At 32.9% G+C, this 27,938-nt stretch overlaps 1 protein-coding gene across 2 annotated transcripts in view; it reads left to right on the top strand.

The window, feature by feature from the left end:
- The window catches only part of LOC126883235 (zinc finger protein 431-like), a 76,095-nt gene that overhangs the window by 13,769 nt on the left and 34,388 nt on the right, over positions 1-27,938 (top strand). For both annotated transcript variants that reach the window (XM_050648515.1, XM_050648516.1), the window contains exon 3: positions 2,093-2,248. In XM_050648515.1, the coding sequence (XP_050504472.1) occupies positions 2,093-2,248 (156 nt within the window). The remainder of the gene's footprint in view (positions 1-2,092; positions 2,249-27,938) is intronic.

Here is a 27,938-nt window from a genome sequence, read left to right as displayed (position 1 = left end):
CCAAATGGATGACGTCACTAGTACGATATATGTCTCATAAAATCATAATTTAAAAGTAAAAATCGACCTGTTTCAGGACTTTTCCTTAAAGTCGGTGGCTTACGAAATAACGAATTTATTCCAAACATGCATCATACTGTACGTAATTACATAAGATGCCACAAAGAAATAGAATCCAGAAGAATATTTACTTTAATTTGTTAGAAAACTAGAAAATACCTGTCAAAACATAAATGATAATTTAATAATTACATAGATCTTAGATTTAACTTTTACGTAATTACTTACCTACCTGTTTATATAAATAATAAATAATTAAAATATTATTTTGGTACGCCACTGCAAAGCTGACAAGAGAACTATTAGTGACTCGTTTTAAGTGCGATATTGCCAATGAAACACCTTCAATTAAAAATAGTTGAAGTATAGCGGTGGTTTCCAAGGATGCGTTGGAAGCCACCGCTTGCTGAGTTTGCACATTCCATTGCCGCAGTGAAGAACCTTGAATTTTTCACCGTAATTTGACGTCATTCATCGCAGTTCTACGGTCGCAGTTTATCGGTGCCGCTTTCGAGGAAACCAGCGCTTTAAGGGACTTCTAATGCGGCCGATATTATAGTGGTAATTACATTGTTGTCAAATCTTCCGGGTTTCTGGAAATCTAATGAACTTATTATTTTTCATGTAATATTCCCTATACCTAAAGGCCATAATTTCAGAAATATTGCTAGATTTATTAAAAAAAATTTTTAACAAATTATAAAAATCAATTTTTTCTGCCCGGGTAGACATTATTTTAGGCTCTTTGGATCATTGGGAACAAAAAAGGTCTTTTTTAATTTTCCTCTAAAGTTAATCGTTTCCGACTTATAAACAATTTAAAACTGAAAAAAATGGAAAAATGACGATTTTGTAGGTTCAAAAACAAGTAAAAAATATTATTTTTTAAAACTACGAAGTGCCTAAATTCAAGTTCAAAGCTTATCTATGTTATCAGTTACCGATAAGCAATTTGGTCCTATTTTATTTTAAAACATTGTTTTTTAGTTGTTAATGCAGCCCGATCGCCCGTCCTCATATGCGCGTCATTAATAATTAAAAAAATGTTTTAAAATAAAATAAGACCAAATTGCTTATCGGTAACTATAAACTTTGATCTTGAATTTAGGAACATCGTAGTTTCAAAAATAATCTTCTTTACTTGTGTTTTTGAACCTAGATAATCGTCATTTTTCCATTTTTTTCAGTTTTAAATTGCTTATAATTTGGAAACGATTAACTTTAGAGGAAAATTAAAAAACACCTTTTTTGTTCCTAACGATCCAAAGAACCTAAAATAATGTCTACCCGGGCCGAAAAAATTGATTTTTATAATTTGTTAAAATTTTGTTTTTTTAATAAATGTAGCAATAACTCCGAAATTATGGCATTTAGGTATAGGGAATATAACATGAAAAATAATCAGTATTTCTTAAGGATTTTAAAACGCAAAAAATATACAGGGTATTTTATTTGAAATAAGAAAGTTCATTAGATTTCCAGAAAAACTAAAGATTTGACAACAATGTAATTACCACTATAATATCAGCCGCATTTGAAGACCCTTACCCACCAAAATTTATAAAAATCGTTCTAGCGGTTTCCGAGAAATTACCGTGCTGCCAGACTTTTTCGCAACCCTGTATAAAAAAAAAGAATGTGTGTGTACTTTGTACGCACGTAAGAAGTTATACTGCTATTATATGATTTCTTAAAAATAAATATACTTTAAACAGTTTGTTTTAAATGTTTTTAAATACTCATCTTACTCCTGAGGAAGACAAATCCAAATATTTACTAAAAACACTAATATATTCTTTTCACACCTTTTCTTGCAGTGATATATTTAGACATAACTAGAAAGCTTTAGCAACTAAACGCCATACTGTCTGTGTGCGCATGCGCGCAGTATTATGAAATTTTACTCTCAATCGCGCCTAAAGAAGTATAACTTCAAAAATGGATAATACGGATGGGGTGCTAAAGTATATTTATAGTCAAGTCAATTGTAGAGCAGAAATATATTGTAATAAAGTTGATGATGCACTTTTAGATAGCTTCAAAACTGAAATTAAAGAGGAGCCTGATAAAGAAAGTACCCATAATACGTTTGATGACTCAGACTTAAATGAATACTCGTTAAAAATTGAAATAGAAGAAAATGAAATTAAATGTATGCCATATGAAGAAAAACAAATGAACGAAGAAGGTAAGTGTATTAATATGAGTTGATAATGATGTGATTGGTCCTTAGTTCATAAATAACTTTACATTAAAATGTATTTTATTTCACTACATATTGACTCGTTTGTATATACGAATGGTGAACGAACCTAATCATAAACAACAACAAAATTAATGACCAGCCTGAATCATAATGAACACAACACAATAATACAATAATCATCAATTCTTGGTACTCGCCTATTTATTTCCATCGTCATTATTCTCTGCTTGGTGTTCTATAAAAATACCAGCTAAGTATTCTGCAAATGTTGACGCTTTTTTGTAGTCTGATCTTCCCCAAGCACCATCATCTTCCTTAATTGGTGAGTTGTGTTCTGTAGGTCTCTAGTGTTTTGTTGCCTTTCATATTGAGTGATCTTCTTTAGACAAGGTACTAATGTAGTGTTCAAATGTGACATTGCGTGCATCATTTAGCGCTGTTCTTAATTGTCTGGTTAGTCGATTATATTCGTGTTTGTCATTAATATTGCGGCTTCTTTGTCATCTACCTCTTGCTCTTTGTTTTTCGACTATTAGTAGTATTATATAATTCGGAGTGGTATTTATGTTTTCTTGCTTTGGAGTTGATGGTATAGCTCGATATGAAGCTTGCTGAATTTGACAGGTGAAGTAGTTTATAGCTTTATCTATGTCATCTTTTTCTTTTAGTCTGATTCCAAGAATTATATTCGTGTCATGCTGGTACTTGAATTCACACCAATTAGTTTTAGAGGAAGTCAACTTGGGTATTTCAGGTCGTTTGATTATGTGGGTGCTGAGTGTTGCTATGATTGGTGTGTGGTCAGACGAGAGATCCCAATTTGCTTCTATGTCTGTGTAGTTTGCTGCAATTCCTTTTAGGATGAAGAAGTCGAGTAGATCTGGTAGTCTATTTGTATCGGATGGCCAGTACGTTGGTTGTCCCGTCGATAAGTAGGTGCAGTTTGTGTTGTTGATGGCGTCTAGTAGGCTTCTATCTTTTGGTATAATGAGTCGTGAACCCCAATTCATATGCTTAGCATTCGAATCACCTCCAACAATGAATTTGTTACCTAGCTTGTTGAATAGTTCTTCGTATCCTTCAGTTGTGATTCTATGTCTAGGAGGGCTATATCTTGCAGCAATTTCGAAGTCCCAAGGCCTGGCATTTATATTAAGTATTGTTGCTTGTATATTTGTTTTATTTGATGATGTTGTATATTGTTCCTTATAATTATTGCGGATCCTCCATGGTGACTAGTGTGGTAGACTGAGTATTGATGTATTTTAATTACGCTTCTTTCTGTGAAATGCGTTTCGGATGTCTATTTTGTTGTCCTCTAGCAATTGGATTACTTGAATTCCTGCTCTTATTGCTTGGGCATAGGATTGGGTTCCATTCTGTTGTTGCTACTGTGATTGTTGACTCTGATACTATGAAGTTGGTGCTGGGTTAACATTTTGATGTGGGTTCGGATTATTATGGGTTGACTGATTTTCGCGTTGTCGATTATTTCTTATAGACCTGGATCCCGCGTAAGAAAGAAAAGTTGATTAGTAGCAAGCTGAGAATTGGTTAATAGTTTAACGGTGTCTAGTCGGACAAACTTTGATGCACGGGAATACTGGAACATGGGAAGTTTTAATGGTGGAGCATGATAAACGTGTCGTCCTGACAAGTTTATGATGGTGAAAAATAGCAAGTTGTTTTTAAGTTTATTCAATAGCCAATGTTACACAGGGTGTGACAAAAATACAGGTCATAAATTAAATCACATATTCTGGGACCTAAAATAGTTCGATTGAACCTAACTTACCTTAATAGTACAAATATTCACATAAAAAAAGTTACAGCCCTTTGAAGTTACAAAATAAAAATCAAGTTTTTCCAATATATCGAAAACTATTTGTGGTTTCTTATTGAATACGGACATGCGACATTATTACGACAGGAGCATCTTAAAATAAAATTATAATGAAATTTGTGCACGCCATAAAAATTTTATGGGGATTTTGTTCCCTTAAACCCCCGCAAACTTTTGTGTACGTTACAATTAGATGATCGATGTGGCACCATTAGTTAACAACAATATTTCTAAAAATTTTTTGCCTCTTAGTACTTTTTCGAAAAGCTAGTTTTTATCGAGATATTTTGAATATTTGTCAAATCCACCACATTTTTGTATACTGTTACGTACGATTATACGTAATAATATGAAAATTTATTTATAAATTACAGTTTGAGGTATATTTTGAACCATATTAGAAAAGAAGCCACATCTCGATAAAAGGTGCCTTATTGGAAAAATACTAAGAGGTAAAAAAGTTTTAAAAACACTCTGTTTAACTAATGTTACCGCAATAATACTTTATTTGGAACGTACAAAAACATTTGGGGGGTTTAAAGGCACAAAACCCCCATAAAATTTTTATGTAAACATATCAAAAAAGAGGCCGCATCTCGATTAAAACTGATTTTTCGAACTTCGATTAATTCGAACGTACGTAAAAGTTTGGGGAAGGGGTTTAAGGGAACAAAACCCCCATAAAATTTTTATGGGGTGCACAAATTTCACTATAATTTCTTTGTAAGATGTTCCTGCCATAAGAATGCCACATGTCCATTTTCATTAAAAAATCTCTAATAGTTTTCGATATATCGGAAAAAATCGATTTTCATTTTGCAACTTCAAAGGGCTGTAACTTTTTTTGTGTGTATATTTGTACTAAGGTAAGTTAGGTTCAATCGAACTATTTTTGGTCCCAGAATATGTGATTTAATTTATGACCTGTATTTTTGTTACACCCTGTATAATATATGAAAAAATTTTTGTCCGATAAAAATGTTGGGCATTTCAACGAGTCCGACACGTAGAACATATCACAGTACAGGAATTATGTTGGTGAAAAATAGCAGTCTGATTTTTCCATGAGAGTTTAATGAAAGGTTAAAAAATCAATTGGAAGTTGTGTCCGACAAAATTAACGGGAAGTTGTCGTAGTCCGACGTTCTAAACATGTAAGATATAGACAAAAATGCTGGTGATAAATAGCTTTCCGACAAAGACGAAATTTATTTAAATAAATTATTCCTTACAAAAAATGACTGCTGTCAGACAAGAATAAGGGGTAAATTTCGTAGTCGGACAATTTAAAAAAATAATTTTTGAAATTTTAATAACGGGTGATTATTCTATGTCAAAAGTACCTACAATCAATTACAATCGATATATTTCGATTTATCTCAATATCATTTAGGTACCTCACTGTAATACATTCTAACTAGTATATTAGGCAAAGTATGGGTAGCTATTATACAGGGAGATATTAACAGAACTTCAACTACGATTTTCTAAGTCCTGCCCTTTGCAATACTGGAAGGTTATTCTGTGAAGGTTTCCTGTGACATTTTCTTGTGAAAATTAGATTTTCCATGAGGAAAAAAAATGGGGAGTCGCGATGAATTTCTGAGTCCTGCCATATCCATAGAATGACAGGATACTATCAATTTTATGAAGAAAATTTTTTGGGCAGGAGGGTTGCAAAAGTACTAAGAGTGTATATGGATATACGAACATGTAATGAAAATAATGAAATTTTCATAATTTTCTGAGTCCTGCCAACTTAATAAATTAAAATAATTATTTGAAAATGATCGAAAAAAATGTTGGCATGACGTCTTCTAATGTTTAACTGCACTTGTCCCTTGGAAAATTCTGTGGAAAATGTTCACCCTGGTTCCGTGATTTTCTGAGTCCTAAAATAAATTGTATTATAAAATAAATAATTTAAGTAGACATTATTCAAAATGGCAGGACGTTTAGTTACACCTTTTTTACTACACATAGTTAAAAATGTGTAAGAAAATTCGTGGAAAGTTACACGATTTTCTGAGTCATGCCATTTTGGACATATCCCAAGAATGTTAAAATAAAGCTATTTACAAAGAGGCAGGATGGTTCTGTAGTTATTTCGTATATAAAAATAAAATTTTAAGTCAGTCAAATTATTGCAGGTTGTTATACAAACATATTCATATCACCACAATTTTCTGAGTCATGCCATGTAAAGTATGCTTAAAAACACTAACCTAAAACCGTTTACAACGTGGCAGGATAACCGCTAAGATATTTAATACATAAAAATTAATTTTTATATCGTCAAAAGAATCGTACGGTATTAAATATTAATTTCCTCAGTAATGTCTCGGATTTTTACACACCACCTTTCAAATATAATACCAAACTGTAACCTATTTATTTTAAACGATTAGATCATATTTGTATTTAAGTAAACGTAATAAAAGTAATAGGAAGAAAATCAATAATTGGACAATTAATTGGTTACAGTAAGGATTGTACCTATTATACAGGGTGTCCAGAAACTCTTCTAACAATCGAAGCCCGGAGATTCCTCAGATAATTTTAAGAAAATTTAACTCAATTCACCTCGTCCGAAAATGCTTCCCAAGAAAGCTAGAGCTCTTTAAGAGGATCGGTACGTATTTTCGGCTGCAATGCTATTCAAATGGGGATTCATTTTTTTCAAATCCTGAGAAAACTAATAAGTATTTTTGAAAAATTTAAACGCAGAATGAAAGATTACGTTATTAGCGAGGGCCGAAAGTCCCTGAGAACTTCTATAATGTTTATTTTAATAAGTTACAGGGGTGAAAAAACTAAGAAAATTTAGTGTGATTTTTAATTTCAAATATCTCATTCAAAATAAACTTTTTATTTATTCTAAGGGACTTTCGGCCCTCGGTAATAATTTAGTCTTTCATTCTGCGTTTAAATTTTTCAAAAATATTTATTGGTTTTTTCAGGATTTGAAAAAAATGAACACAATGCCGTGGTAATATTTTCCAAATCTGTCTTTGTCTTACAACGCACTCAACCGAATATAATATTGTCAGCATATATTGTCAGTCAGACATTGACAATCAGTGACAATTTTAAATATTTGACATTGCATCGGGAATATTTTGAGAAATTGATTAAATATTATTGATATATAGTGTATTTGATAAATAATTGATTTAAGACGTGAACTTAATAAAAAGTTATTTATTGTGTATTATTTGTGGAAGATCCAAGCAGAGAATACATCAGATATATCCTGTGATCCAAGTATTTTGTTGTTAGAGATGTTCAAAATTGTAAGCGTTCCAAAATAACAACATATTAAAAATCACTTAACACTTTTCCTCTTTTCTCGATTGATTATTAGTTTTTGTTGTACAAATAAATTATTACAATCACTGAAAACATAGTTAGTGAAAAAATTGTCACATTTATTAACTGAATTAATAATTTGCAATTATAAAAATAACAGTTATCCAAGAACATTCAAAAGCCATCTCTTTAAATTAATGATGACATTTTCAAGTAGAATGACATTCTAGTAATGTTTACATATCCACACCAGTGTGAATTTTAGTACACGTAATTTGCCGTGTAAAGACAGAAAAAGTAGGGATACACGTAAAATATTTGCGAATTATGTACCCATAGCCTTAAAGTAGGCGTATTCTAATTAGATTTTTTTTAATTAGCTCCAGAACACTTCTATTTCGAAAAACGAAAACTGGTACACTTATTTATCTTCCAGAGATAAATCGATTCCATCATTTGTCAATTATTAGTGCCGGTCATAGGCGTCCGTTTAGGGTAGGGAAACGGATATTTTATCGCATCACTTTTCTGTGTTTAACTTTTAAGCATTTTTGACACTGGATTATTAAACTATGGGGTATTCTTGTACTAAAAGGTACTCTTGCTTGAAGTCGGTAGGATACGCCGTGTTCTAGAAAAATCGATTTTAAAAATTTTTCAGTTTTTTAATTCGAAAAAAAAAAAATAAAAAAAAAACTATTTAGAAAAACGAAAACTGGTACGTTTATTTCTCTTCCAGAGATGAATATTTTATCAATTGTCAATTTCTAGTATCGGTAATAGGCGTCCGTCTTGGGTATATCAACGAAATCTCATAACTTGCTTTAATTGTTAAGCATTTTTGACAGTAGAGTATTAAATTATGAGGTATTCTAGTACTAAAAGTTACTCTTGCTTTAAGTCGGTAAATACACCGTTTTTTTATTTTTTTCAAATTTTTCTTAAATTCAAAATACTTAAAATTTTGAAATTAATTTTTCTAGAAAACGGTGCATCCTACCGACTTAAAGCAAGAGTACCATTTAGTACTAGAATACCTCACAATTTAATAATATAGTGTCAAAAATGCTTAAAAGTTAAAGACAAAAAAGTTATGCGATAAAATAACCGTTGCCCTACCCAAAACGGACTCCTACGACCGGTACATACTAGAGATTCGCAATTGATGGCATCGATTTATCACTGGAAGATAAAAAGGCGGACCAATTTTTGTCTATCGAAATGCAAGCGTTCTGGAGATAAAACAAATCTAATTACAAGGCGCCATCTTCAAAGAGCTCTAGCTCCCTTAGGAAACATTTTTGGTTTATGTAAATTGTGTTAAATTGCCTTAAAGTTATCTTAGGAATCTTAAAATTATATACAGGGTGTTCCATTTAAAAAAACATAAGTTTGTGTCACCCTGTCAATATGGGTAGCCCTGTATATTAGAAAATATTTTTAAATTATGGTCCTCTCTTTGCCCCACGTTTTACCTAAATAACTTTTTTTCGTATCTCTTACGACAAACGAGTAATTGGACTTTGTCACACTAATGCCACACCCTGTATACGAAATAACTATAAAACCATCTTGCCTCTTTGTAAATAGACTTATATTAAGATTCTTGAAACATATGCAAAATGGCATGACTCAGAACATCGTGGAATTTTTCACGAATTTTCTTACAAATCTAGGACTCCTGCCGTCGTACAAGAACCGTTTAACCTTCCTGCCGAGTACCGAAAAAGTATTGATTGCATTTGAGTATTATAAATTTTTAAAGGCAGGACTCAGAAAATCACGGAATCAGGGTAAACATTTTGCGCATAATTTTCCAAGGGACAAGTATACTTAAACAGTAGGAGAAGTCATGCCAACATTTTTTTGATTATTTTGAAATAATATGTTTAATTTATTTAGTTGGCAGAACTCAGAAAATCATGAAAATTTCATTATTTTCATTACATGTTTGTATACATATATACTCCGTTAGCCCGTTTGCAACCCTCCTGCTCAAAACATTTTCTTCATAAAATCCATAGTATCCTGTCATTCTACGGATATGGCAGGACTCAGAAATTCATCGCAAAACCCTATTTTTATTTTTTGGGAAAATCTAATTTTTACAGGAAAATGTCACAGGAAATTTGTGGATATTTCCACAAATTGTAAGTACCTCGTCTACCCTTCCACTATTGCAAAAGGCAGGACTTAGAAAATCGTGGCTGAACTTCTGTATAATATCTCCCGGTCTATATGTGCATCGAGGTGTCACGCCAATATTATGGATTGAGTGGTCTAGCCATCTTTGTCTGTCACATGTGCGGGATCGTTTGTTAACAAAGATAAATAGACCACCGATCGACTTTTTGCTCTGTATTCCCTGTCTACCCTTAATAATATGTCTATGAATACATTGCCATTTAAGATATAGTCCAAAGCTATACGCTGTGAGCTCGTACCTAGAGTGGATATTTACAAATTCGCGAGCGCCAGTAGTGACAAGTTTGTAAACGTTTACCGGAAATTTGACATTTTGACAACGGCACCCGATTTGGGCGTCGAAACGTTAATAAAAATCATTTTTTAATAATATTGTGGCTTATTTCCCATTATAAATAGTTAAAATTGTAAAAATGCCACAAGAAAATAGCTTCAGAACAACAATTAATAAATAATTTATTTAGGTACCCTTCCCCAATTAAGCAAAGCATTATAGCACGAAGAATGATATCCAATAGAATTTTCACAATTATCTGGCAACTGAACCTCATTGAATAATCAAGTATTTTACGAACTTTGTAAAAAATGTTCGACAATTACTCAAAAATGTTCCGTTGAATTGTTGCACTTTTTCATTTGGTGGCTTAAAATTTAAAATGTTCACACTCAAAAATAGACACAAAAAAACATTGCATAGTTAATATAAATTTTAATTTCCAACACACGAGACAAACAGAAAGTCAGGGACCATGTACTTTCAAATACTACTTTGTATTGTATAGAGCACAAAGTGTCACACAGACAAATGAAGCCTTCTACATAGACATACTTCTAAGCATGTGTCATATTTACGTCTATGCTTTTATCATTTTGAAAATATCTAGAACAAATTCCACTCAAAAAAATAATTGTTTTGCAATATATACATGCATTGATACCTCACTGTTTTCGGAGTGTGCATGCAAGTATGTGAATATAAATAATAATATACAACTATAGTTTTATCAATAGAAAGTCAGTTTTATCAATATGCGACTAAGTCATTCTGAAAAAAGTTTTTCTATTTATTTCCCTCGATTTGCCCAAACTTTTTGTCCGACATATAACTTTTTGCGTTACAAAATATAATTTGTACATAAAAAAATCAAAATTATCTTGCTATTTATCACCAGCATTTTTGTCTATATCTTACATGTTTAGAACGTTGGACTACGAAAACTTCCCATTAATTTTGTCGGACAGAACTTCCAATTGATTTTTTAACCTTTCATTAAACTCTCATGCAAAAATCAGACTGCTAGTTTTCACCAACATAATTCCTGTGATGTGACATGTTCTACGTGTCGAACTCGTTAAAATGCCCAACATTTTTGTCGGACAAACATTTTTTCATATATAGGCAGATATACATATTATGCGCTCCACTCGGTGTGCGAGCCGATCGCGCGCAGTATGTTTGTTGATTAGTACGTGTTTTCAAGTGGCACACAAACGGCTCGCACACGGCGCACCACGATCTAACTTCTGTCGGTTTTTCAACAAACGCTTTGATGGTTCGCAATACGTATTTGAACGGGTTTGCGAGTGGTTTGTTGGTTTTGGCGCGCCTGAGTTAAATATTTGTTAGTGATGGAGTGGTCGGAAGGAAATATCAAACTTATTGATGTTTACCGTGGAAAATCATTGTGGGATCCTCAACAAATGACCATTTAAAAAACAACTTCAAGCCGAAATCTGAAGGGAAATAGAAGCTGAAATAAAAAATATACATGCTGACCAATGTAAAAAAAGGTCATTCCAGTGTTGTCTTCTTACCGGCGTGAGAAATACAAAATAAGATTTAGTCCCTCTTCTGTCCTTTTCCAAGACGAATGAAAACGGAATGTGATTGCAAGGAGTCCTTTTTGTTTTCTATATTCGTCGTCTGCGGTCTTATAAATTGTTAAAGTCGCAGATTATGGATGTACCAGAAAGAACTTTCAACACGAAAAGTCTCAGATTTAAATAACTATTTACCATTTTAATTTTATTATAATGGTGAATTCTGCATCTGAGACTCTTCAATTTGTTAAGAGATATCGCTGGATCGCGTCCCAATGGGAATTTGAACGATTTTTCAAATTCTCCTTAAATTGATGGTTGAGCTGTTTTTAGATTCAGAGGTGCATGCTAGCGCTGTTGATAAAGCTTGAAATGGTGGAAACAGCTGTTCAGCGATTGTGCATCCCTCTGAATCAAAACCAAGCAAAACCATTTTTTACTTTTTTAAGATTTGCTATTTTATTTGGCCATAAGCCGCAATTCGAGTTTGAAATCAAGTTTACTTGACCTTTCGACTTTCACTTCGGAAATCATTATCAATATAAAAAACATTTATAAATTAAAAATTTAACTTTGTTTCTGGTGAAGCAACGCAGTTGGAACAAGCAGATATAGTATTAAAATAATTATAATTATTCCGGTGACAATAATTATTGTCACCGGAAAGCGAGAAAGGTAACGCACAACTTGGAAGAACCTATAGATTTCCAACTTCGTTTCTGGTAAAGCAACGCAGTTGGAACAAGCAGATATAATATTATAATTATTGTGTCACCGGAAAGCGAAAAAGGTAACGAACAACTTGGAAGAGCCCATAGTTTTCTAACTTCGTTTCTGGTGAAGCAACGGATTTTGAACAAGCAGATATATTATAATTGCGTCACCGGAAAGCGAAAAAGGTAACGCACAACTTGAAAGAACCTATAGTTTTCTAACTTCGTTTCTGGTGAAGCAACGGAGTTGGAACAAGCAGATATATTATAATTGTGTCACCGGAAAGCGAAAAAGGTAACGCACCATTTTTAAGAACCTATAGTTTTCCAACTTCGTTTCTGGTGAAGCAACGGAGTTGGAACAAGCAGATATATTAAAATTGTGTCACCGGAAAGCGAAAAAGGTAGTCCCTGAAATGTTCAGGACTGAAACAATCGCTTAAAATCCGAGAATTTTTACGATTTTATATTAGGAGAGCAGAAACGCGAAAGGGTTGACTTTATTGGAAGATGATAGTTCATGCGATTACATGAAATCAACTTTAACTGAAGAATATCCGAAAATCACAAGAAAAAAAATCAGAGAATATCAGAAAAGACATAAATGATTACAGTGAAATCTTCTGTTCGTGATCCCATAGTAAATAACGAGGAAAAAAACTTACATGATACGATCCCGATAAGGTAAACATTTGGTCTTACATTTAGTTTACTCTCAAAATCAACACGAAACGTTTAAAATATTTTATTAGAGATATTTTTACCGTTTATTTGGAACGTCAAATAAACTTGATTCAAACTCAAATTGTGGCTTATTCCACATAAAATAGTAAATTTCATAAGATGCCACAAGAAAATAGTTTCAGAACAATACCAAAATAAGATGTAGTAGAAGTACAGGGCACAGATATGATTATCTACAATTACTAAATGTTCGTAAGTTTCCTCTGGATCGCGTAAGGTTCGTCAAAATGAAAAATTTTAACAAACATTAACCGCGCCGCGAACGCGCGGCGCTCACACAGCGCGGGGTTTGTGACGCGGATATCTATCTCCGCCTTATTGGCTATTGAATAAACTTAAAAACAACTTGCTATTTTTCATCATCATACACTTGTCAGGACGATACGTTTATCATGCTCCACCATTAAAACTTCCCCTGTTCCAGTGTTTCCGTGCATCAAAGTTTGTCCGACTAGACACCGTTAAGCTATTAACAAATTTTCAGCTTGCTATTAATCAACTTTTCTTTCTTACGCGGGATCCAGGTCTATTACATTTTGCAAGTCCTTGTAAATTACGCAGCCTTTATAGTTTGCAGTGTGTTCTCCGGTACACAGGGCACATTTTGCTGGTGTATTTCTGGGTTTTGTACATTCTGGCGTTGGATGACTGTGTTAAATGTGATTGGCATTCTTTGTTATATTTTTCTGTTTGTGAGGGGGTTCAAAGCCGACTTTCATATTGCCGATATGATCCAGTGTATAAATGTGTTTGTTGTTTTCTTTCGGTTCTAGGTCCACATAGAACATTGACAGATGTGTTTTATTGACTCTGTGTAAGACATTAATGATATTTCGGACAGTATGCCCCGATTTACCTAATTCACTTTTTATTTCTTCAACTGGCATCGAGTGGTGTAAATCCCTAAATATAAGCTCATATCTTGTTTTGCTTGGTATGTGTGGTGAACTATTTTGCTGCTATTTAAATGCTGTATAAGTTTTCTGTATGATTAAATAGTTTTGGTCTTTATTTTTATTGTATCATTTGGGAGAGCTTTCGACTGGTAGTCTTCTTCTTTAATGACTGTTGATAGGTTTTCAGGCATTTTTTTGATATCATTTACCCCATAGATAAATATAGGTGAAGGTTTAGGTGTTGCTGGTGTGTTATTACTATCGGTTAAGTTTTCTAATGGTTCAAATCTGTTGTTTGTACTCACTTGCATTGTTGTTGTGTTATCATCTTTGGGGTTTGCTTTCCTTTTTTTTTTTGTAATTTTTTTGACTTTTTCCCAATCGTGAACGTTTTCTAAGGTTTCGTCGTCTTCGTCGCTCGAGTTTTCCATGCCAATGGGTGCGTTCGGACGACCAAGCGGTAGCGTTCAGACGACACCGCTGGAAGTCAGCCGCTAAGAGATTTACTAAGCTTTCCCTATCAGCGCTGGATACAACCACTCAGCCGATTTGTGCTGACAGTCAGCCGCTGTGGTCGTCCGAACGCACCCAATTTGCTCTTCACTGACGATGTATTGGGAAGCATTTGATGCATTTGGTTGATCCATTGGAGGTGCAGAGAGGTTTAGGTTATATAGGTGATTATTGTTTGGGAATGGAGTAGCCAGGATATATTGGTTTGTTATCTGTTGGCTGCTTGAAAAACCATAGAATGTGGCCGATATTACTGGAGGTTGTTGAGGCTGTATATACAGGGTGGTGAATCGTAAAACGGGCCATAGGAAACTCAATGTAAAATTCTAAACTGTTAAATTTCTGCTTCCCTGATTATTTTACATCAAAAGTCATGAGAACTTATTTGTAGAGGATTGAAATATGTATTAAAAACAAAAGTTACAATTGTTCTACGATTTAAACACATTCCAAAATTTTGAAAAATGTAATGTATTTACCACAGTAGGTATGTGTGGCCATGTTAGGCCACACGTTACTATTTAACTGACAGTGTGCACACTATTGACTGAAGAAAATATCTTTATTATTAATACATTCTCCTTAACTTAAAGAAATAAAAAATTTACAATTCAAATTATTAATATAATAACTTCATTGTCACCAAATGCAACCTTATACACATTATTGCACTGTGTGTGGCCTAACTTTGGCGTATTACTCTGAAAATTGTATTATATTTTTTCAAAATTTTGAATAAGTAATTATTGTTTGTAGAACAATTTTAACAGTTGTTTTCAATACAGATTTCAATCCTCTACAAATAGTTTCTGATGACTTTTGATGTAAAATAAATAGGGAAGCAGGAATTCAACAGTTTAGAATTTTACATTGAGTTTCCTATGGCCCGTTTTCCAATTCACCACCCAGTATATATATATATATATATATATATATATATATATATATATATATATATATATATATATATATATATATATATATATATATATATATATATATATATATATATATATATATATATATATATATATATATATATTATATATATATATATATATATATATATATATATAATATATATATATATATATATATATATATATATATATAATATATATATATATATATATATATAATATATATATATATATATATATATATATATATATATATATATATATATATATATATATATATATATATATCCTACTATCTTCCTAGCGTCCAAACATTGCCCGATAACTATCCACTCGGCGTCCGTGGAAATCGAGCGTCCGTATACGGACGCCGAGATGAAACCTTAATAAAAATTTGTCATTGGTCAGTTTTCTTAGAATACTTCTTCTTCTTTTTGATGCCGTTGACTAATCATACGAGTGCACAAGTTCTCTTCATGTACAGAAGAACTTAGATTACTATAATCATTCATTAAGCGAAATTATTTCGGACGCTTAAAAGATAGTTAAGTAAATTTTTCGTATACTGTAGCGTATAAAGTAGTGTTAACTGTTTATCACCAGAGGCGCTCTTTTCAATATACGTATACTTTTAGGTATACTGCATTTTATGTTTACGATTTCTCAGCGTCCATTAAATAAACTCAAGTTTTGATCTTGCCACTTCTGAGCGTCGTAGACTTGGCAACCGTGGCCAACGTAGTATTTAGGAGGAGTTCACTGCGGAAGGAGGACTAAGGCCCGTAATTCTTTAAAAATTTACTGCCGACATTGAACAAACTTTTTGCACTGGTTAAAATATGGTTTTCATCCAATTTTGAAAAAATGTGAAAATGTTGAATTATCCACGTCCGTCTGTCGGTAAACACAACTCCTCCTTTACTATACCAGCTAGAATGACAAATGCGGCGTCGAATAAAAGCTAATACCCCAAGAATGGTACCTACTAATGGTGAGTAATTTGACCTAGAACTTTCGGTTTTAGAAATACAACCGGAAGTACTGTTTTCAACTCACCGGAATAGTACAAGCGATATATTATTCGACGCGCCTTAGCAAGAGGAAAACAAATATATTCATCCGGTTTCATGACTGTCTGTGCGTCTGTCCGTCCGTCCGCAAATATATCTCCTCCGGTATTAATACGGATGGAATGACAAATGAGGTGTCGAATGAAAGCTTATAACCCAAGGATGGTTTCAAAGATGAAAAATTTGAACTCGGATTTCCGGTTTTAAATTTGCGACCGGAAGTACCGTTTTAAAGTCACCGAAATAGTATAAGCGATATATTATTCGACGCGCCTTAGCAAGACGAGAACAAATATATATATCCGGTTTCATGACTGTATGTCCGTCTATCCGTTCGTCCCCGAATATAACTCCTTCATTATTAATACAGATAGAATGACAAAAGAGGCGTCGAATAAAAGTTTATAACCCAAGGATAGTACTAAAGATAAGAAATTTTACGTCGGAGTTTCGGATTTAGTGTTGGAATCAGAAGTTACTGTTTTAAAGTCACCGAAACGGTATACGAGATATATTATTCAACGTGCCTTAGCAAGATGAAAACAAATGTATACTTTTGGTTTTTATATCATTTCCGGTTAAAAAGTTCTAACCGGAAGTGCCATATTATAGTCGCAGAAATAGTATATCTGACATAGAAGCGTATTGAAAAGTCGCGCTTGATTTTTAGTTCCGGTTTTGAAGTAATTTCCGTTTAATTTTGTGCTTACATTCAACCGCTGACGTCTTCCGAACGCACCCAATGATAGAGAAGATGAGGATGATGTTAATATGGAGTGAGTAAATTATATGATAACATGAAAATCGGCGGACACAAAGTGCCAAATCCGAAAAGTGTGTAAGTAATAGTCAGACAAAAAGTGAAAATTAGGTAATAGTGCGAAAAATTGCAACTAATTGTTGTATACTAATATACAGGGTGAGTCATCAGTCACCACTAACGGGACGGAAGATTACAGCGAAAGGGTAAAAGGTTCGAAAAATTTTTAAATATAGCTTGTAAGTTAATAAAATCTAAAGTAAAATGTAACGTACAGTATATAAACGAATGGACACTAAATAGAAAAAAATAATGGAATAGCCACATAAGAAGAATGGAGGAGTCACGTGTGCTCAAAATAGTAAGAGATAAATCACCAATCGGTAGAAGAAGTATCGGCCAACCTTGCAAAAGATGGAGTGACAACCTTCCATAGAAGTATCAATCCGCCAATGAACAAGCCGGATTGCTTATAAAGAGGATAAGGAAGAAGAATAAGAATAAAAAATATAACTTCGATACGTCGCAATTTATTGAGACATCCTGTAATAAGCTGCAATTTATTGGGACATCCTGTTTATTTCAAAATAATTTTATAATGTAGGTTTTATCAAGTTACAGACTAATAATTTAAACATTTTTACTCTCGCTGTAATCTTCCGTCCCGTTAGTGGTGACTCACCCTGTACTTATACAAGGAAAAATTTTTATGGAAGTAATTATTGTTGTTATTATTTACATCAAAATAAAATTAAAGCTGCACTTGTTTTTTATCGTTTAGTTACATCTTATGTAAAGCATTAATAAACATGTAATGCAACAATTAGTAAAACTATTTTTATCAGATCTACATTATTTATACCATACCTATAATTTCTGTCTATTAAAGAAACAAGTATTTATATTCCATTCTTCTGTATTGTATTGTATAAATAAATATAACTGAAGTTAATATTTGTACAACGCTAAAAAATGTCGAATGTGTCACATTCCTTAGTTTGTGTTGTAAAATTTATACAATTATTCAATTATGTAAACTGTCCAAAATACTAAACTGCTGAGAAGACAAAACGTACGTGTTTAAACTCTTGTGCGGATCTTGTTTCAGTATTGCTTCCAAGAAATTCTTGTGGGATAATTTATTATTTCATTTTTAACAGATTTTCATTATTTGATTAAACAGGGTGTTTGGTAAAGAATGGGCCATATCTTAACCTCAGGTTCCTGAGGTTAAAATAGGCCGATTTAAGCTAACTTACCTTAGTACAAAAGTTTATAATAACCGAGATACAGGGTGTCAAAATTAAACTTTTTTTTTATTTATTATTGAATATTTCCTGACAGGTATGAGATAACAACATGAAATTTGGTATGTGGGAGTTTTTTGGGTCGATAAAACTAAATTCTGTACCAAAAATTATGTATTGCCCAGAGGGCGCCACATACGCCTTTCAGCACTCATTTCTTACGTTCAATTTGTTTTATCCCTCACTCTGTATAATTTTGACATTAAAATTTTTATTCTCCTATTAGTTTTACTTAAAAAAGGTATACTTCTTTCATCTCCATAAACTCAACCATTTTCGAGATAAACGCATTTTAAATCTGCGATACACCATCATTTTTAGCATAATATCATTGTAGTTACACCCGAAAAATAACTTAAAACCATAAAATTATCCAAAAATGTATCGCAAATTTCTTCAAATGGAATTTGCGATGCAATGACATAAATTTAAGAACTAGCACAATTATTACGGTTTTAAGTTATTTTTCGGGTGAAACTACAATGATATTATGCTAAAAATGATGGTGTATCGCAGATTTAAAATGCGTTTATCTCGAAAACGGTGGAGTTTAGGGAGATGAAAGAAGTATACCTTTTTTAAGTACAACTAATAGGAGAATAAAAATTAAAATGTCAAAATTATACAGAGTGAGTGATAAAAAAAATTGAACGTAATAAATGAGTGCCGAAAGGCGTATGTGGCGCCCTCTGGGCAATACAGTAGAACCTCGGTTAACCGATTTCCGGTTAATCGAGACTCCGGGTTAACCGAGGCCATCCTAATATGAATTTTATAAATTTTTTAATGAATTTTATAAATTATAAAATGATAATTGATTCACATTTGAGATTCAACTGTTTTAAGGTTATGTATTATTAAATGAGTTTTATACCAAAACAATGTGTGTTTGTCCCATATTTTATTTTAACCTAACAATCGTCTTTATATTGTACTATATATAGGTTACGTTCCGTGTTATCCGAGTTTTGCCGTATCCGAGGTACTCTCGGTCCCAATTACCTCGGTTAATCGAGGTTCTACTGTACATAATTTTTGGTAGGGATTTTAGTTTTCTCGACCCAAAAAACCCCCATATACCAAATTTCATGTTGTTATCTCATACCTGTCAGGAAATATTCAATAATAAATAAAAAAAAGTTTAACTCTGACACCCTGTACCTCGGTTATTATAAACTTTGTGCTAAGGTATTATAAGTTAGCTTAAATGGGCCTATTTTAACCTCAGGTACCTGAGGTATCGACAAGACTACCATTCATAAGGGTAGTTACCGATTACCGGATGACATATATATCAAACAACCAAAACATCAAAAATTCTCCTTTTAATGGAACAAGGTGGGGCTGCACAATTTAAAGGAAAGTCCTTAAACGATATAAATGTTGATCTTGAAGAAAATCTGTTAACTACCGATGATAATATGCCAATTACAGAGGCAACTGATTTAATTCCAGAGGTAAATATTTGTGAAAATAAAGCTTCTGGCATTGATTCTAGTGTAGCTTTGTCAGGAGCAAGTAACTCCAGCAAAGAACAAAACAAAAAGGAAAAAAGGTCGTTGGTGCCCTGGAAAGAGGCACAAAAAACAGTTGTCATCAAATATTTTTCAGACCATATTAAAAATAAAAAGCCTCCTAAAAAAAGTGAATGTGAAATTTTAAAAGAAAAGTATTCAAAGTTATTGAGCAACAAGGATTGGCTCAAAATTAAGGTATTTATTTATTCAAAACCAGTACATGAAGAAAAAGTAAATTTAATGATTTTTTTTTATTTAAGAAAAAGTAAATTTAATGATTTTTTATTTTCAAAATTATGTAATTTTCAATTATTAAACCTTTTTGTTTTATTTTAATTTTATTAAATCGAACTGTCTAATTCTTTTGGTATGTCTTTAGACGTGCCCAATCCTTTAGAATACACTAATAAAACTCATTACCGATGGTTGTATCATACGGAAAACCAGATCACACTGTATCATTGTTGTGAAATATTGTGGTTTCCCAAAAGGTGTACACTGTGTAGTCTGTGAATATTTGTTATTCTATCACGAAACAAAGTTGGGGTTCATTGTGTGGAAGGAACAATGCCGAAACAGTCATAAAGCAGTTTTTATTTAATTGAAGCAATCGATTCTATTTCATAATGACATCTTTTATCATAAAACAATGAAATCTTTTGACCACTGCAACAAAATTTATTACAATTTATTTCCAATACAGCAGTTTCGGCAAGTTCCATTTCTCAAGTAATGTACCTATCATTAAGTACTATTAAAAAACATAGTTTCAGAGAAATTTAAAATTTGTCGCAAATTATGTACCAAATATACAGTATGGTTCAAATGAAAAGAATAAATTCAAATATTTGGGTGAGTACGTTATCGGCCCGTCAAAAAATACGGGCCGATAACGTACTCGCCCATAATGCAGCCCAAACAGTATCATAATAATGAAAATTAAGTTTATGTACTAGACAATTATTATGAAAAGTAGATTCGTCTGTGTAAACAATATACTTTTAAAAAAATCAGGTTCTTCTCCAACTTTATTAAAAGGCCAAAAAGAAAAATTTAAACGTTTATCATAATCCTGTTGTATTAAATGCTGGTGTAGTTGAGTGTGATACGGATGATAGTGGTTTATCTTAAGTCTTCTACATAAACTCGTTTGACTGATTTCCAATTCTCCCGAATTTTTTCTCGTACATACTAGTATTTGGGTTTTCAGTAACAGAAAGTAGAACATCAAGTTCATGGAGGTCGTCACAAATCACTGCTTTATTTTCATTTGCCTTTTCGTATGTAAGATTACCAGTAGCACAGCACGGAATCTATTGAGAAATCTCAAAAACTTCCTTTTGTGGGTATTTTCTATCAGGATACTTTTGAGCGTAAACTTTAGAAGCTCAGAAACAATTTTTCAAACATTCCCCAATGCAAAGTACACTCCATGTCGACTCTTTCGTAGATAGCGTAATTCTTCATTTTTAGGAACAATTAAATCTAAATACTAAGCACGAATGTTTATATTTTTGACAATTACCAGACCGTAGTGTCATAAAACGCCAATGTCGTACAATGACATTAACTAACTACATCTTTTGTTTTAAAATCGATGTAATCATTAATAATTTATATAATTCTAAATTACGCAAAAACTGTGACTCCTTGTTATAGGACATCCTTATACCATTCGAAAGAGAAAAGTTTGTTTATTATTATGATTAATTAATATTTATGGTGTTCCATTTAAAATAAGCCTCATGTTACACATTGAATAATCCAATAATGAAACTGTAAATTTTGAACACCCTGTAAATAAATGTTTAACAGTCAATCATGAAATACATTCAACCAATATCCAATTATTTAGCTGTAAGAGTAAATTTGTTACAATTTCTTAAATAAGTTGAGAATGAGTCTTCTTTTAAAACTTTACATTTTAAGAAAAGTCGACATAACTCGGAACACTCTGTACATAGGTGTAAGGAAGCCTTATGAAACTATACCTTATTTTTTACGCACAATTAGAAAATGCAACAAAATACATGTGTTCCATAAGAAAAAATATAACTTTAATACACAGCAATTTATTGGGACACCCTGTATATTTCAAAATAATTTTAAAATGTAGCTTTAATCTACTTACAAACTATTAATTTAAATTTTTTTTCAAATCTTTTACTATTTCGCTGTAATCTTCCGTCCCGTTAGTGGTGACTCACCGGTATAATATGCCAAAAAATTATTATTTTAAAAATAAAAATCGGCCTGTTCCGGGATTGTTCCTTAAAGTTGCCGGCTTATGAAAAAACGAATTTATTCCTTTCATTTGCACCATACTACTGTATAATAACATATTATGTAAATACCAAATTCGATACGCTTTCGGTTAAGTATCAAATTACCTCTATTCTTCACACATGTAAAATGTTGAAACAGTATATTTTCATTAATCTAATATTGTGGAAATATGACATCGTCGCAGGGCGCCCACTAATCGCTAGAGTAAATTATACCGTATAATTGAAGGACGCCCAGATATCGAAAGAGTCAATTTTCGCGTATTCTCTGGACGCTAAGCGCTTGTTTTACAAAAGGACGCTGAGTGATGGAAAAGTTAAACTTGAGAAATGAATTCTCCTTGGACGCTCAGTGATCGTTCTGTCAACGGACGCCCAGCGGATAGTAGGATGCAAATATATATATATATATATATATATATATATATATATATATATATATATATATATATATATATACTGGGTGGTGAATTGGAAAACGGGCCATAGGAAACTCAATGTAAAATTCTAAACTGTTGAATTCCTGCTTCCCTATTTATTTTACATCAAAAGTCATCAGAAACTATTTGTAGAGGATTGAAATCTGTATTGAAAACAACTGTTAAAATTGTTCTACAAACAATAATTACTTATTCAAAATTTTGAAAAAATATAATACAATTTTCAGAGTAATACGCCAAAGTTAGGCCACACACAGTGCAATAATGTGTATAAGGTTGCATTTGGTGACAATGAAGTTATTATATTAATAATTTGAATTGTAAATTTTTTATTTCTTTAAGTTAAGGAGAATGTATTAATAATAAAGATATTTTCTTCAGTCAATAGTGTGCACACTGTCAGTTAAATAGTAACGTGTGGCCTAACATGGCCACACATACCTACTGTGGTAAATACATTACATTTTTCAAAATTTTGGAATGTGTTTAAATCGTAGAACAATTGTAACTTTTGTTTTTAATACATATTTCAATCCTCTACAAATAAGTTCTCATGACTTTTGATGTAAAATAATCAGGGAAGCAGAAATTTAACAGTTTAGAATTTTACATTGAGTTTCCTATGGCCCGTTTTACGATTCACCACCCTGTATATACAGCCTCAACAACCTCCAGTAATATCGGCCACATTCTATGGTTTTTCAAGCAGCCAACAGATAACAAACCAATATATCCTGGCTACTCCATTCCCAAACAATAATCACCTATATAACCTAAACCTCTCTGCACCTCCAATGGATCAACCAAATGCATCAAATGCTTCCCAATACATCGTCAGTGAAGAGCAAATTGGGTGCGTTCGGACGACCACAGCGGCTGACTGTCAGCACAAATCGGCTGAGTGGTTGTATCCAGCGCTGATAGGGAAAGCTTAGTAAATCTCTTAGCGGCTGACTTCCAGCGGTGTCGTCTGAACGCTACCGCTTGGTCGTCCGAACGCACCCATTGGCATGGAAAACTCGAGCGACGAAGACGACGAAACCTTAGAAAACGTTCACGATTGGGAAAAAGTCAAAAAAATTACAAAAAAAAAAAGGAAAGCAAACCCCAAAGATGATAACACAACAACAATGCAAGTGAGTACAAACAACAGATTTGAACCATTAGAAAACTTAACCGATAGTAATAACACACCAGCAACACCTAAACCTTCACCTATATTTATCTATGGGGTAAATGATATCAAAAAAATGCCTGAAAACCTATCAACAGTCATTAAAGAAGAAGACTACCAGTCGAAAGCTCTCCCAAATGATACAATAAAAATAAAGACCAAAACTATTTAATCATACAGAAAACTTATACAGCATTTAAATAGCAGCAAAATAGTTCACCACACATACCAAGCAAAACAAGATATGAGCTTATATTTAGGGATTTACACCACTCGATGCCAGTTGAAGAAATAAAAAGTGAATTAGGTAAATCGGGGCATACTGTCCGAAATATCATTAATGTCTTACACAGAGTCAATAAAACACATCTGTCAATGTTCTATGTGGACCTAGAACCGAAAGAAAACAACAAACACATTTATACACTGGATCATATCGGCAATATGAAAGTCGGCTTTGAACCCCCTCACAAACAGAAAAATATAACAAAGAATGCCAATCACATTTAACACAGTCATCCAACGCCAGAATGTACAAAACCCAGAAATACACCAGCAAAATGTGCCCTGTGTACCGGAGAACACACTGCAAACTATAAAGGCTGCGTAATTTACAAGGACTTGCAAAATGTAATAGACCTGGATCCCGCGTAAGAAAGAAAAGTTGATTAATAGCAAGCTGAAAATTTGTTAATAGCTTAACGGTGTCTAGTCGGACAAACTTTGATGCACGGAAACACTGGAACAGGGGAAGTTTTAATGGTGGAGCATGATAAACGTATCGTCCTGACAAGTGTATGATGATGAAAAATAGCAAGTTGTTTTTAAGTTTATTCAATAGCCAATAAGGCGGAGATAGATATCCGCGTCACAAACCCCGCGCTGTGTGAGCGCCGCGCGTTCGCGGCGCGGTTAATGTTTGTTAAAATTTTTCATTTTGACGAACCTTACGCGATCCAGAGGAAACTTACGAACATTTAGTAATTGTAGATAATCATATCTGTGCCCTGTACTTCTACTACATCTTATTTTGGTATTGTTCTGAAACTATTTTCTTGTGGCATCTTATGAAATTTACTATTTTATGTGGAATAAGCCACAATTTGAGTTTGAATCAAGTTTATTTGACGTTCCAAATAAACGGTAAAAATATCTCTAATAAAATATTTTAAACGTTTCGTGTTGATTTTGAGAGTAAACTAAATGTAAGACCAAATGTTTACCTTATCGGGATCGTATCATGTAAGTTTTTTTCCTCGTTATTTACTATGGGATCACGAACAGAAGATTTCACTGTAATCATTTATGATTTTTCTGATATTCTCTGATTTTTTTTCTTGTGATTTTCGGATATTCTTCAGTTAAAGTTGATTTCATGTAATCGCATGAACTATCATCTTCCAATAAAGTCAACCCTTTCGCGTTTCTGCTCTCCTAATATAAAATCGTAAAAATTCTCGGATTTTAAGCGATTGTTTCAGTCCTGAACATTTCAGGGACTACCTTTTTCGCTTTCCGGTGACACAATTATAATATATCTGCTTGTTCCAACTCCGTTGCTTCACCAGAAACGAAGTTGGAAAACTATAGGTTCTTAAAAATGGTGCGTTACCTTTTTCGCTTTCCGGTGACACAATTATAATATATCTGCTTGTTCCAACTCCGTTGCTTCACCAGAAACGAAGTTAGAAAACTATAGGTTCTTTCAAGTTGTGCGTTACCTTTTTCGCTTTCCGGTGACGCAATTATAATATATCTGCTTGTTCAAAATCCGTTGCTTCACCAGAAACGAAGTTAGAAAACTATGGGCTCTTCCAAGTTGTTCGTTACCTTTTTCGCTTTCCGGTGACACAATAATTATAATATTATATCTGCTTGTTCCAACTGCGTTGCTTTACCAGAAACGAAGTTGGAAATCTATAGGTTCTTCCAAGTTGTGCGTTACCTTTCTCGCTTTCCGGTGACAATAATTATTGTCACCGGAATAATTATAATTATTTTAATACTATATCTGCTTGTTCCAACTGCGTTGCTTCACCAGAAACAAAGTTAAATTTTTAATTTATAAATGTTTTTTATATTGATAATGATTTCCGAAGTGAAAGTCGAAAGGTCAAGTAAACTTGATGTCAAACTCGAATTGCGGCTTATGGCCAAATAAAATAGCAAATCTTAAAAAAGTAAAAAATGGTTTTGCTTGGTTTTGATTCAGAGGGATGCACAATCGCTGAACAGCTGTTTCCACCATTTCAAGCTTTATCAACAGCGCTAGCATGCACCTCTGAATCTAAAAACAGCTCAACCATCAATTTAAGGAGAATTTGAAAAATCGTTCAAATTCCCATTGGGACGCGATCCAGCGATATCTCTTAACAAATTGAAGAGTCTCAGATGCAGAATTCACCATTATAATAAAATTAAAATGGTAAATAGTTATTTAAATCTGAGACTTTTCGTGTTGAAAGTTCTTTCTGGTACATCCTTAATCTGCGACTTTAACAATTTATAAGACCGCAGACGACGAATATAGAAAACAAAAAATCAAACAGATGAAATAGAGAATGTGGAAAAATCCCCTTACGAACAATTCACACATCCACCATTTCGGGCTGGGAAAAATTTTTTGAATAGAATCAAAGATATATATATATATATATATATATATATATATATATATATATATATTTGGGGCACATTATCCAACTCCCCATTTGGCACTTTTTTTGGTGGTACATTTCCTTAATATAGTACGCCACTGAGTTCAAAATTAATCACATAAAGAGTTATCTAAAATTAATCACTTAAATCCTTGTTTACCTTTTTTTTCACTAATTATCATAAATATACTAGTCCCGGCCGATATCCGAGACAGGCAGAAAAACTTAAATCTCGAGAGCATACAAATATGTACGAACTTAATATTTCATATAACAATAAAATAATTATAAGTTTATCACGGTGACACTGTTTATGAGGCAAGCCTCTGAAAAATGAAAACGCATTTTTGCCAAATAACGATATGGTTTGAGCATAAGTACATACTTCCGAATAATTTGACCAAGTACACTTTAGTTGGGACGGGTAGCTTTTTAGTACGACAGACTCAATAAAACACAGGTTAAAACCAAAGTAAATATATTTAGGATATTTATATATAAAATAAAATAAAATCCACTTGTTCCATGTATCTAAGTTTGGGTCTTCCCTTAGACCTTCTCCCTACTAGTGTCTGCCTCATTATGTGTTGGTGTTTCAGTCTCCAACATTCGTTCAACATGGCCCATCCAGCGTATACGTGCGATCTTTATGGATGTTATGACGTCGGGTTCGTTGTATACTGCGTATGGTTCAAAATTATATATTCTGCGCCATACGTCATTTTCTTTCACCTCTTTATATACGAGTATGTGTCGTAAGGATTTTACGTACCTAATAAGTTCTCATCACTTTTCAACAGTATCCATTTCTCTGATCCATATATAAGGACCGGTTTTATCAGGGTTTTGTATATTTTGCATTTGGTTTTTCTTGTGATGTTGTTAGATCTTAGATGTTTAATTAGTCCATTATATGTTTTATCAGCAATATGTATTCTTCTCTTAACTTCTTCACTGACATTGTTATCTGCGGTAACTAGTGAACCTAGATATGTAAAATTTTTCATATACCCTTTACGCTAATTTTTTCACATTTCTTCACGCTTTCGACGTTATACTCTCCTATTATCAGATTCTGTAGGTAGGGGAAACCGGGGCACAGTGGCCACATTTTTCCAAAACGTAGCCCATCTTTTTTACCAGTTATTATAGATCCAAAATCTCTACTTTATCATCAACTTTGGTCTAATAGGCATCATCTGACACAAAAATTAATATCTTGCGTAGTTGGATAAAATCGCAAATTGATTTAAAAAAAAATGCAAAATTACATGTCCAGTGTGCCCCGTAGCGGGGTACATTTGTCACAGCTCCGGGGTACAGTGAACACATTAATGTTAACTAGAGTTTGTTCAGTTAATTACTAAAAAACAATACAGCAAATGGATTTACGTCGACACGTACAATATTATTCAGGTATAAGGTATAAAATTTACATTAAAACGTAAGAGTCCTTGTGTTCTTGGCGAACTCCCTAGTGTTGTTGGATCCGGTCATT

Source organism: Diabrotica virgifera, chromosome 4, assembly GCF_917563875.1.
Source record: "Diabrotica virgifera virgifera chromosome 4, PGI_DIABVI_V3a".
NCBI lineage: Eukaryota > Metazoa > Arthropoda > Insecta > Coleoptera > Chrysomelidae > Diabrotica > Diabrotica virgifera.
The sequence above is the reverse complement of the archived record's forward strand: the minus strand, read 5'-3'. Positions and strand labels throughout refer to the sequence as shown.